General features: G+C 44.1%; 7 protein-coding genes across 7 annotated transcripts; 3 read left to right on the top strand and 4 right to left on the bottom strand.

Moving 5' to 3' along the window:
* Positions 1-850: 850 nt before the first annotated feature.
* DED1 (LALA0S10e02256g1_1) lies at positions 851-2,725 on the bottom strand (the record flags this gene model as incomplete). The annotated part of the gene is made up of 1 exon (XM_022775441.1): positions 851-2,725. One exon carries the CDS (start codon positions 2,723-2,725, stop codon positions 851-853), a length of 1,875 nt encoding a protein of 624 aa, XP_022630309.1.
* Positions 2,726-3,979: 1,254 nt separating this feature from the next.
* MRP51 (LALA0S10e02278g1_1) lies at positions 3,980-5,038 on the top strand (the record flags this gene model as incomplete). Its single annotated transcript, XM_022775442.1, has 1 exon — positions 3,980-5,038. The coding sequence occupies one exon, from the start codon at positions 3,980-3,982 to the stop codon at positions 5,036-5,038; it is 1,059 nt and encodes a 352-aa protein (XP_022630310.1).
* Positions 5,039-5,184: 146 nt separating this feature from the next.
* HIS3 (LALA0S10e02300g1_1) lies at positions 5,185-5,871 on the bottom strand (the record flags this gene model as incomplete). Its single annotated transcript, XM_022775445.1, has 1 exon — positions 5,185-5,871. One exon carries the CDS (start codon positions 5,869-5,871, stop codon positions 5,185-5,187), a length of 687 nt encoding a protein of 228 aa, XP_022630311.1.
* A 161-nt stretch (positions 5,872-6,032) lies between these two features.
* On the top strand, positions 6,033-7,217 carry MRM1 (LALA0S10e02322g1_1; the record flags this gene model as incomplete). Its single annotated transcript, XM_022775446.1, has 1 exon — positions 6,033-7,217. The coding sequence occupies one exon, from the start codon at positions 6,033-6,035 to the stop codon at positions 7,215-7,217; it is 1,185 nt and encodes a 394-aa protein (XP_022630312.1).
* A 176-nt stretch (positions 7,218-7,393) lies between these two features.
* On the bottom strand, positions 7,394-8,224 carry IDI1 (LALA0S10e02344g1_1; the record flags this gene model as incomplete). Its single annotated transcript, XM_022775447.1, has 1 exon — positions 7,394-8,224. One exon carries the CDS (start codon positions 8,222-8,224, stop codon positions 7,394-7,396), a length of 831 nt encoding a protein of 276 aa, XP_022630313.1.
* A 1,450-nt stretch (positions 8,225-9,674) lies between these two features.
* BFR1 (LALA0S10e02366g1_1) lies at positions 9,675-11,075 on the top strand (the record flags this gene model as incomplete). Its single annotated transcript, XM_022775448.1, has 1 exon — positions 9,675-11,075. The coding sequence occupies one exon, from the start codon at positions 9,675-9,677 to the stop codon at positions 11,073-11,075; it is 1,401 nt and encodes a 466-aa protein (XP_022630314.1).
* A 135-nt stretch (positions 11,076-11,210) lies between these two features.
* On the bottom strand, positions 11,211-12,497 carry MCA1 (LALA0S10e02388g1_1; the record flags this gene model as incomplete). The annotated part of the gene is made up of 1 exon (XM_022775449.1): positions 11,211-12,497. One exon carries the CDS (start codon positions 12,495-12,497, stop codon positions 11,211-11,213), a length of 1,287 nt encoding a protein of 428 aa, XP_022630315.1.
* Between the last annotated feature and the right edge of the window lie 354 nt (positions 12,498-12,851).

Consider the following 12,851-nt stretch of genomic DNA (forward strand, 5'->3'; position numbering starts at 1 on the left):
TCTGAATTCTCTAACGCATTGATTTAGAATCAAGACTTGGTAAATGAAAACTTGATGCTTTCTGTTCCCGAATGCGACGTTAAAATTATCTTTTCTTTTCATTCAGCTGTGAAGAATTAACTGAATGAGTTGCTTGACAAATACGTTCGTCTTAACAACTGACTAACATAACTAGTAATTTTACTTCAAAGTATCGCCTTGATCTATTTAATGTTATATCAATTAAATGTCAACTACTATACAACTGTACCATCTACAATTCCCCGTCCTTCTCTTCCTTCATATGACAACAAAAAAATATCAAACCACTATTCGGGCTAATCGGTATCTCAACCGACCGCCAGATTTGACATAATCAAACAAGAATTTCGATGCAAATATTAGCGAGAATTGCAAATAGTAACCAGTAGAATTGAAAAGCATCGAAACGCAGGTTTGAAACAGGATATGAAAAAGAGTGTGGATCATAATACAAATCGATCGATGAGCGAGCACTTCAATGCTCAACATTGAAGGCAACGAGATGAACCATGCAAAAAAATTCCATATCTGGAGACCGCAAACTTTTAGTAAAACTTCGAGTAGTCCCCAAAACTTGTGTGGACTCGCGGTTTGTTTATCATGGCAAACAAACTTCATAATGTACAATTGTATAATATCCCTGTTGAATGGAAAATGCAACAAAAACAAAAAAAACCGGAATAAAACGACTCCGGTGGAACACCAAATAGTCAGGATAAAACATTAAACGTGTGAATCATTGGGGTGAAAAAAAATTGGTGCCGAAAAAGAGAAAAAAATATGCCTTGCAAACTTGAGCGCACCTCTCAAGATTCAAAACCTGATGGGATTACCACCAGGAGTTACTAGCGGAAGAGTTGCTGCTGCTGTTGTTACCCCAGGAGTTGCCGTTGCCGGAACCACCCCAGGATGAACCCCATGACGAGCCGCCTCTAGCGCCACCAGCAGCACTGCCGCCTCTTCCTCCTCCGTACGAAGGAGAGCCACCAGGAGCTCCGCCGCCCATACGACGGTAATCTCTAGTACTACTGCTGCGGTTGCTAGAAAAGCCACCGCTTTTGCCGCCTCTAGAACCGTAGCTTTCTCTAGAAAGCTGTTCCAAGAAGCTTGGGACTTCTTGCTTGGCTTCAGTGAGCAATTCGATCATTTCTTTGACGACATTCTTGTTACCTCTGTTGAAGAAAGCAGTGGCAACACCAGTGTTACCAGCACGACCAGTTCTACCAATTCTGTGGACATAGTCATCAATATCGTTTGGTAAATCGTAGTTGATAACGTGGGTAACGTTTGGAATATCCAAACCTCTGGCAGCAACGGCAGTAGCAACCAATAGACTGGCTCTTCCGGATCTGAATGCGGCCAAAGCACGTTCACGTTCTACTTGAGAACGGTCACCGTGAATAGCAGTAGCTCTCAAGTCTTGCATGATCAAGAAATCGGTCAGAGCATCTGCCATTCTCTTGGTTTCAACAAAGATTAGAGTCAAACCATCATCAGAAGCGGCTAGAAGATCCAACAACGCGGATTTCTTGTCCATGTCCTCGACGTAAAGAACATGTTGAGTAATGTTTTCAGAGGTAGAACCAACTCTACCAACAGACAAGAACACGTAATCCTTCAAGAAATCACGGGCCAAATGTTGAATGTCCATAGGGAATGTGGCGGAGAACATGAGTGTTTGTCTGTTTTCGGCAGAAGGCATGTCACAGCCATCAACGATGTGTCTGATTTGAGGTTCGAAACCCATATCCAACATTCTGTCGGCTTCGTCAAGAACCAAATATTTGATGTTGCAAAGAGAGATTCTACCACGCTCTAGCAAGTCGGACAAACGACCTGGAGTGGCAACAAGCAAATCGCAGCCACGGTTTAGTTCTTTGATTTGACTACCAATGTCGGCACCACCGTACACGACACATGGTCTAACCCACGAACGGTAGGTGAATTTCTTGGCCTCGTCGTAAATTTGAGTGGCCAATTCTCTGGTTGGTGCCAAAACAACAGCAGTTGGGAAAGCCTTCTTGATGTAAGAGTTGGCCATCTGTTCAGGAACGGCAGCTGGTCCGTTGGCAAAAGATTCGGAAAGCACGGGGAACAAAAATCCACCGGTTTTACCGGAACCGGTTTGGGCACAAGCCATCAGATCACGCTTAGCAGCAATGATAGGAACCGAATATTTCTGCACAGGAGTTGGCTTTGTGAAACGGGCCTTGATGATGTTTTCCAACAACAATGGGTCTAGAGGAGGAGAGGTGAATTCCGAGATTGGTTCAGGAACGTCGTTACCGGAAGCTTCGACGGGGATATCGTCGTAGTGGTCAAAGTTAATACCTGAAGACTGGAAGTTGGAGTCGTCTGCGGTTCCGAAAAGCTGCAATTCCAAGCCCTCGTCAACAGCGGATGGAACGTGTTTTCCAGCGGTCCAGCGACCCACGCCGCGGATGTTGCCTCTGCCGCCGCCAAAACCGCCGCTACCGCCGTTTCTGCCCCCGAAAAACGAGCCACCGCCGTTTCTACCGTTGCCCTGGCCTCTGCCGCCGCTGAAATACGAGCTGGATCCACCTTCTCTGTCGTTGTTGGCGAAACTGGCTCCTCCACGACCGCCGCCTCTTTTCCCGCGCATGTGTGGCGGTACGTAAGAGCTCTTGTTACCGTCGGAATCGCCAACTGACAAATTTTCCATTTTGTTAGCTAGATCAGACATCTTGATGATAATAAACTTAGATGTGTCCTGTTATTATGGTTATGACCTATTTGAAATATGTGGTGGTCTTGTTTCTATTGTCATTGGTCTTCCGATTCAAATCTTCATCTGTTTATATACTCATGAAAAAATGAAAAGGAAAAATTTTTTTTTTTGAAAAAATTAATTAATTCGTGAACTGTGATTTGTGGGTTTGGGCGGGTAACAAAGCTAGTAGATACAATTGATTGTACAAGATAATATAGATGAAATTCAACTGGGCTCGTTATATTTGAAGGGATACACAGTTTCAGGTTGATCAAAGGGAAAGATCAGTGTACCGGGTATCGTTGTGTATGAAAATTGTCGTTGTTAGAGTTTGTGATTAATTTTTGAGTCACGTGATTTTCCAAAATGGAGGGGGAAAAAACCCCTACCTTCTTCACCCTCACTGTTCATACAATGTTATTGGTTTGAGGTTTGTTTCAACTCTCTAGATCTTCAAATCACCAAATGCAATCAGATCCCAAAACATAATCACAACTACTGGCCACTCTTGTACCGATTGTTAATAAGACATAAGGATATAAATCGAATTAAACTTGACACATCACTAAGTACGTGTGTGTCGTCTCCAAACAGCTGGCTGGCTAGATAGGTATAGGGTGGTGTGCAGGTGTGAGAAACAACAGGTATGCATGATATCAATTTTCCCTTACATTGAGGCTTACTTTATTTTCGTACTGGTATGTAGTTGTGTGGTACTCTTCTTATAATTACGGCCAGGTATATTACAGAATAATCAATGGCACATGATGAACCAAATCAAGTCGTTAAACCATCCGACAACTACCGAGGGCATTTAACTTCAGGGACTCAGTCTGTGCACTGCAGAAGATACTATCTCGCCGCAAATGAACCAAGCATCTCAAAGGACTTTTTGAACAAACTTTCACATCTTCGGACAGCATAAAAGCTCATGGTCACGTGACCACACCCCAAATATGAAACCCCGTTTTATAAACATCCCATGGTGTTTGTTTGCTTTCTTTGTATCGAACAAACAACCATGTTTATCTCCATCTCTAAAGTCCATTTTTTGGATGTGGTGAAGGCCGCTTCCCCGTTCGTTCTCTTACTAAACTTGATGGTAAAACTCTTATCGTACATAGCGACCACCTCGGTTCCATAGATCTAAAAATTTGAAGATGTTCCAACACGATCAACGAGGGACGATCAAAACCCATCGCGTGTGTGTGTTTCGACGTCCCTACAATGTCCTCTAACTTGTCGCATCTGCTGCGCAATTCGCGTATTGCACAGGTTCCCAAGTCTGGCAGCGCTCTAACTTCGAACGCTCCAAAATACGCACCCACTCACCAGATTATCGAAACACGACCTTCTACCTTGTATCGTCAAGAATGGGGTCTAAAGGGTGCTTTACCTTCAAAAACCAAAACCAAGTACATTGTATTCAACGACCTAGACACTCTAGAGCGTCTTGCGACTTTTGAAGCCAATGGTGGATCCCAATGGAATCGGATTAGATTCCAAGAATTGGGAGTGGCACCTAAATATAATCCCGGCAAAGCAAATCCACTTTTTGAAGCTTCCACAGCTTCTGGAAATCAGCTTGTACCACTCAGCTCTTTGCTAAATGTCGATGCATCTACCCCCAAGGCTGAGGTGCAGAAAAAAGTCTCTCAGATGAAAACTCTCCGGAACACTTTTAAGCAGTGGCTACTAAAACATGATCCAGAAGCCCTTCAAAACAAGTCTTTTTCTATCAAAGACATGACTGGAAGTGCCATGGAATTTTTGAACGAAACAACTGATTATGGAGTCAATTTAGATTCAAGTTCACTTCGGAAGACTGTGGGAACTGGAGGTCTCACTTATAACCTACATGGAAGGCTCAGAAACTCCCCCAATGGAGTCATACAGAAGACAATTGTCCCAGGTAGATTTTTGAATGCCGAAGGAAACGATAGACTCGCTGCCATTGGTGGTTTTGTTGCAAATGCTGGCTCTTCTTCTGTTTCGACATCTCAAATGGATTACAGAATGGGTGATTTCGTGCGTCAGGTTCAAGTTCCATTTGCCGTCAGTCACGCCGCTGTACAGGATAACGGTAAAGTAGTGCTAAGGGCATCTGCTGTTGGAGGAATAAGCTCTAGGGCCAAAATACAAATGAACAGCAGAGGATACCAACAAAGACCTCCTAAAAGGACACCATCTCGTAGTGTCAGCGCCGAGGATTCAACAAGACATGCACAGGAACTGCTGAATATTTTAACCAATTTCGACAACGGTAAAAACAAAAAGTTGAAATAAAGTTCGGCGCTGTATCATTTGGGCGCCGCCCAGCATTAAAAAAAAACGAAACGATGTACTTTATAAATAATCTCTGTAAATAGACGACTTTGGAGTTCGAAAAAACGTGTGCATTCATTCTATTCTGGCGAGATTCATGATGCAATTTACATTAGCACACCTTTGGTAGATGGCACGTCGTTCGTCCCATTGCTCGACAAACACTCTCTGATGGCCACCGCAAGTGCCTTGAACGCACTTTCACTGCGATGGTGATCGTTAAATCCTCTCAGACAGTCCACATGCAACGTTATTCTGGCAGCCTCGGCGAAACTTTCAAGGAAGTGAGGAATCATTTCCGCGGAAAGGTCACCGATCTTTTCTCTCTTTAGACCTAGATCGATCACTGCATAAGGTCTGTTCGACAAATCCACGACAGCTCTGGAGAGCGCTTCGTCCAAAGGTGCAAATCCTGTTCCAAACCTTTTGACACCTCTCACGGCACCTACAGCTTCTTTGAAAGCCTGTCCAAGAGCTATACCGCAATCTTCCGTTGTGTGGTGGTCATCAATGTGCAAATCGCCTATGCATTCAACTATTAGTGACCAGCCCGAGTGTTTGGCAAGAGCATGAATCATATGGTCCAAAAAGCCAACACCTGTCTGAACATCGATAACCTGTGAGCTAGTGGCTTGAGATGCTACATCTTCAGTTTTTTTGGCACCTAGAATCGATTTTTCGATTTCAACATGACCACCATTCAAAGACAGTGCGATTTGAATTTTAGTCTCATTTGTGATTCTGGACACAAAGCTGCGACGCTCCGGTCTGGTTTGGTTGATAACGTGGCTCATTATGACTCTAAGACTGATGGTTTTCGATAAAGTGTTGGTAGATTACTTGTTAAGTTTACTATATAGGCTGAAATTTTCTAGATCTTTAATTTCGTCACATCTACCTCATCGCATCGGAAAACTGGACAAGTCGTCAAGAACCATTCGAAACCGCTACTGTTATGCTACATTTAGGCTCTCAGCTTGTTGCTAGGCGATATGCCTCTCGAGTAGTGAAAGCGGCTGTAAAGATACCGAACGAACTGCATCACAGCACCAAACCAACTAAAATTGATAGAAATCTACCAAGAGAGCGTAGAATAAAAGCTTGGGAGAAAGCAGGAGAGGAAAAGGACAGTTGGTTTAGAAGAAAATATGCACATGTTCATGCGAGAGAATCGAAAAGAGATGCAGCCCAACGATCATTCGAGAAAAGCAAAGCAGAATCTCGGTCGCAGTCCCAAGGTCATCGCGCCAAATTTAATAACCGCACTGTTATGTCTGGTCTTCGGCCAAATCCATTGATGGAATACGTGTACGGAACTAATAGCGTGGTCTCGGCACTGCGAGCAAACAAAAGAGAGTACTTTTCAAGAATTTTGTATTACGGTGTGCTGCCTTCAGAGGTACAACAAATGGCGAAAAATGCAGACATAGCACTAGAAACTGTTGACAAACATCGTCTCAATCTTTTGACAAATTATGCGGTCCACAATAACATTGTTCTGGAAACTAAGGCGCTGCAACTACCGGAAATTAGAGAGCTAGGACCAAGCACGGTGGAAACCCAGTCATTTTCTTACCAAGAGCTATTTTTCGATCAAGCTCAAGAACGACAACAGAAATTTATCGTCAAAGAGGGGAAGCAATTTCCCCTGGGCGTGTACCTTGACGAAGTTGTGGACCCACACAACATGGGCGCCATAATTAGGAGCGCATATTTTTTGGGTGCTGACTTCATGGTATTATCACGCAGAAATTGTGCACCGTTATCACCTGCAGTCTCAAAAACTAGCAGCGGAGCCACCGAACTTTTACCTATCTACTCGGTTGATAAGCCATTGGATTTCATCACAAAATCCCAGACTGAGGGTGGTTGGACTTTCGTAGCAAGTGGCACGACCAAAAACAATAAGTTTAGTGAGAATAAAACTTTGTCTTCCGGTGATTTGCGGGGAATGTTGCAGGAGTTTCCGGTCATGCTTGTGGTAGGCAACGAGGGAGTTGGTGTACGTACCAACTTAGAGATGAGAAGCGATTTTTTGGTCGAAATTCCTCAAGGCCGTGAATTACAAGGAACGTCCACTGTGGACTCTCTGAACGTGAGTGTTGCAACGGCGATTCTGCTCAACAATCTTCTCAATTAAATTTTAAGGCATTGTAAATAGTTAAGATACAAAATTGATGGAACTTTTGATTTAGGTCTCGCGAGAGACACTTTCTATAGTTGGTTTGTCTTATGCGGACAAATTTTTACCGCGAACAAGAGACTGGGGCATCGTCCACATGTTACTAAGCGTTTTATCAGAAAGTGATATCAGTATCACAGCAATCTATGGATCTGGGGATCGTTCACAACGCCAGACAAATCGTTAAGCTGGTCCCACCATTGGAACAGATAACTTTCACAAATGAGCTTGAACCAAGGCGTGAATTTGTTACTAGAGTCCTGGAACAAAGCTTTGAGCTCATCGGCAGTGACCCACTTGACATCGCGCACCTCGTTTGGGCTTGGATTGACAGTCAAGGATTGGCCCGGCTGCACTTTGCAAAAGAAAATGTAATCGATTTCATGCTCACCCCATGGGCCGTTGCTTGGTGCCTTGTAGTGTATTCTGTTCAAAAAGTGGAATTCTGACTTGCTGCGGGTTTCATCGGAAGGTATACCTAGCTCGTGTTCGAGTTTTCGAACAGCAGCGGTGCGAGCACCATCGACTTTGGCCTCCAAGGAGCCCTCAAGCCCGAGTTCATCGTCCACGCACAATGGATGTGAACAGCATGTATTGGTCCACAAATCTGGGAAAGTAATTTTTTCAGAAGCACGTTGCTGCAACAGTAGTTTGCCGTTAACGTCGAATAGGAAAACTGAAAAAGCACGGTGAAGCAGACCTTGGTCGATGTTGCTCATGAGATGGCATAGTTTTTTGGTGCCTGCACCAACTGCAGTGTCATTCCAGTCCAGAACTATGCAGTTTTCGTTCATGAGACGGATTTGCTCTTCATCATGTCCGTCAAACACTAGGTCACCTTTCTCGTTCCCACTGCTCGCGCTGGAGGCCGTATTTGGTCGTTTTTGTAGCGGGATAACTTCTGGAAATTCCGTTAAAATATCGTGAGAGTCTAAGCTCTTTACCAAATTGGCGTAATCGCTCATCTTTGGCTTTTAAATATGGCTTTTTTGGAATTAGAATCGATTCTTTAAGCTGAGTCGGACCGTTGGCTAACAAGATATACAATAGTATTCATTGCAGGTCTCTTGATGAAAAAGATATATAATCCATTATGGCTATTTCAGTGGAAAAATAATTTAGAGTTTCGGGTCACGTGACGAAGCTTTCGTTGCTTGTGATGGAAATTCTACTAAGACGGCTAATGGCGAATGATCCCGGGGGGAGTTTGGGATAGGATGGTTACTATTGATACTACACGGACTCGAATTCGGTATTTGGAAAGGTTTTTATGCCTTCTCGTATGATTCTGAAATATTTATCTTCCGTAATTAGTGGATGTGAAAAATCTACTTGGTGTGAAATTCAAATGGCGAGAGAGAGTGTGTGATATTATTCGGCGCTATCGGGTTTCACGGTCGTTTTAGAACCAGTTAGTTTGTGGTTTTCCGGAGTTTTCTTAATCATGTGGTCTGTTCTGTCATCAGTATATCACGTGGCCTATATGATCATTTTGTAATCAATCTGACGCTACATACTCAGAAGAGTTTATGATATATATGCAAGCTATTTTAAAAACTGGGGTGTATTTGGCAAGGGTGTCATCCAAGCAGGACATTGAGATAACGTCTCTTAGAACTGGAGATCATTCAACCTTATGAGCATTACAAACAATTCAGTTGTCCCTCTCAAGCTTATGTAATCAGATCCCCGGTCACGTGAGACATTTATTTCAATGCTTTGAAGTACAGGGGACAGCATTTCATACCTTTGAACTATATTTTAGGTTGTATCGAGTGGGTTGTCGTACGCTTTGGAGGTTTAGCGTCGAATCATTCGAACCAAAGATACACAGATTACAAAACTCAAAAAAACTAATAGTCACCGATCCCCACACTAAATATATTAGGTGCCATGTTAATTACAACTACGAGTCTAGAAGAAAAGAGTGATTTGCCGTGGGGTATTTCCCTCGGCAGGCGTCTGTCTTGATATATCCGATGGATATGTAGACCGCTGAACAGGCACCAAAGCTGACCACTAGTCTGTGATTCATTATAGGTATTCTAGTAGTCCCTCACGTGATCTCTAGTTTTCTAAAATACATCTAATCTGACGTCTGTAGAGAAGGAAAGGAGAGAGACATGAAGGTGACCAATCTCCATTGCCAATCACCTTCCCCCTGGTCTTATCATAGCCTTTGTGTAGCACGCTTTTCACAATGGTGAAAACTCTCGAGTTCCACGTGACTCGTTTTCTAACGATTTTGTCACATGGTTTTGGTTACCCGGTACTTTGCCTTTTCTCAACACGTCAGTGAGATTTATGTATATATATAACCAAGCCTTTTGATCAAGGTGGAAGAATCGTCGCCTCCTGTCTGTTCAAGCCATTGACAACTATAACCAGCGTTTGGTGAGCATCTACCTAGTCAAAATGTCGAGCGACGGGCCTGTTAAGAGATCCAGCAACATCAAGAGACCCGATGTGGGCGCCAGAGACAAGAAATTGGACGTTTTGAAAGCCCAATTGAAGAAGATCGACACTGAGGTTCAAGCGATCAGAAAGCAGATCGATGGGCAACAGGTAGGCGGAAGTGCTGTGGACCAGAAACAGGGACTCCAAAACGAGTTGCGTAGCTTCATCAAGACGCAAAGCGATCTCAAATCCCGCAGACAAACGATTCACGATCAGATCAAAAATTTGGACAACGAATTGAAGCGTAAAAAGGATCAAATTGCCACCAGAACCGGCGGTAAAGCTCAGTTCCAATCGACAGAAGATATCGCTGCCCGCAAACGCACCATTGACTCGGAAATCTCGTCAGGGGAGCTTTCGTTGGTGGAAGAAAAATTGATGATCAAAGAACTTCAATCTCTTAACAAGCTACAGCGTGACTTGCAGGCCATTGAGCCCGTGCGTAAGTCCATGGAAAACGACAGAGCCTCGATCGCTGCTTTAAAGCAGGAACTCAACGAACTGAACCCTAAGGAAGTGTCCAACAAGTTCGAGGCCACGCAGTCGAAGTTAAACGAGATTCAGTCCAAAAATCAAACCGTCTATGACAAGCGCCAAGCCTTGTTCACCAAACGTTCCGCTCTGTACAAGAAGCGTGACGAAGTGTACTCTCAAATCACCCAGATTCGCGCGGACTTTGACAACGAGTTCAAGTCATTCAAGCAGAAACTCGACAAAGAACGTTTGAAGCGTGAAGAGGACCAGAAATTGTCCAAGCTGCTAGAAGAGAAAGACGCAGCCGCCGGTAAGCTACAGGAGAAATTACTGCACGCTCGTCTTCCAGCGTTCACGTATGAGATCGGTGCCATCGAAAACGTGTTGTGCGTCTTGGACCCAACCTACGTTAAGCCCGCTAAGCGCACCCTTGAAGTTCCAGCCGATTCTTCTGCTAACGCTCAGTCAGTGGCTAGAAAGGTGGAAGCTGATGATCTGGAGCCTATCGTCAAGGAGGAAAAAGCTGACTTTTTCAGCGGTAGCGGCAGCAAGTCCAAGAAGAACAAGAAAAAACAAAACTCCTCCAACTCTTCTTCTTCTAACGGCAAGTTCTCTTTGGAGCCAACTTTGATCGCTACTTTGGCCGAATTGGATGTCACTGTTCCATTGAACAAGGAAGAAGTGCCAAAGGCCATTGAGCAGCTAAACGCCAAATACGAAGACTTTACTTCCAGACAAGAAGCTCAAACTGAAAAGAACATCAAAGAAGCCGAAGCCCAGTTGGAGAAACTCAACTTGGATTACGATAAGAAGGAAGAAGCCGTTAAGGCCGAACTTGAGCAAAAGAGAGCCAAAGAACAAGAGGAACTCAAGGAAGAGAATTAATGATTTGATAAAGAAAAGTCACAAAACTTTGTTACCATCTTGTGTCTTGTATATACTAGCATCCCGAGTGTTTACTACTACCTTCAAAAAAAAATATATATATATATATCCGAATGTCTGTCAATGATCGAATACTCAGAGAAGCAATTGTAAGTTGACATCAATAGGATGGGAACTTGAGAGCTGAGGTTTCTGGCTGTATTTACCGCTTAATTCGGCTCTCATGTTTTGCAACAAGCTGAGGTAAGTTTGTTGCGGCTGCATGCTTAGTACTTTGACAAAAGCATGAGACATAGCACCAGTGGCCTGTCCATTTTCCACCGCATCAGCAGATGTTTGATTGTCTTTAGATCCGCTGACCATGATGACATCGGCAGGAGAGAACTTGTTTTGTATAACATTGTCTCGGTTCGAGTTACCGGTAGCCTTCCTGGTTGCACTTTTGAACATAGAGCCCAAGGAGCGCACCATGTTACCGGTATTACCGCTAGCATACGCCATGGCAGCTTGCAACCCATCTTGTCCCACATCTTTCCACAAGTTGGGCTCCTTGATCACACCTTTGGTAGAGTAAGTGTAAGGAAGGTCCAAAACGGTACCCGAATGGCATGAATCAAAGAGGGCAGTGAGCCGCACACCTGGAGGTAAAGGTCTGACCATGATGTCGTGCATTTCGTCATCCACTATGTGTCCCTGTGACTGAAAGTCAACGGGATAGATGACGTCGTCCATTCCATCTTCTTCGTCGCCGTCCAAATCCTTAGTTTGACCACCGTGACCGGAGTAATGAATGAAAAGTGCGTCATTGGGCTGTGCTCCATTCACCAGCCACTGCATAGCCCGCAAAATGTTCTGCTTGAGAGGTATGCTTTCCATGTTCTGTTGATCATCAGTGAGCACGACAATATCTTCTGGACGGTAGCCGTAACGGGAGGTTAAAAAGTTGTGCATGTTGTGAACATCGTTAATGCATCCGCGAAGCTCGTTTTGGGAGCCAAAGTAATTGATTCCGATAAGTAGAGCTTTACGTCTCCCGTTACATTGCGAGTACTGGTACGAAAATTCGTTATTAGACCCACTACCAGCAACCTGAGCGTTTTGTGGCGGAGCCATCAAATTTTGGGGCTGCTGGTATTGACTGGGGCCATCCACGAAACTAGGTTGTGCATGGTTAGCTTGAACATCGTTTCGATACTGTTGTGAGTTGGGTGGAGGAGGCTGTGAAGGCCTCTGGAAGCCCTGTCCGCCCTCGAAAGAACCACCACCCTGCATGTTGGGAGGTGGCACTCCGGGTCTATTGTACTGCTGGTATTGTTGCTGCTGACCATCGAACCCTGGTGGTGGGCCGTTGGGTCTTGATGGCCGGTTTTGGTTTTGTTGTTCTTGATTGGTGTACGTGTGTCGTCCTGCGCCTGGAAACATGGCTTAAGGGGTATCAATGGCAGGCTTAGTGTGACAAATAATCAGTACTCAAACTCTGGAAGAGCACTTCGTGACACTTACCGTTGGTTTCGTGTTTTAAGCAGGAAATGATGAAGAGTTCCTTAACTTTTATAGTACCGTGTTCAAACGGATGTTGATAGAATGAATAATTTCGTAAATTATTTTGCCAGGGTTTTAAAGGTCACGTGATGGCATTTGGTATTGAAAGCTATAAAGCTGTTGAAACCTCAAAGAACGTAACAAACTGTTCACAGTATTGGTCTCTACGCTTTTCGGCGATCATTTTGATACCAGTTTTGACCGATTTTTCAAGTTTTTTTTTTGATTTTTCTG

The sequence above is a fragment of the Lachancea lanzarotensis genome, scaffold LALA0S10, assembly GCF_000938715.1.
Source record: "Lachancea lanzarotensis genome assembly LALA0, scaffold LALA0S10, whole genome shotgun sequence".
NCBI lineage: Eukaryota > Fungi > Ascomycota > Saccharomycetes > Saccharomycetales > Saccharomycetaceae > Lachancea > Lachancea lanzarotensis.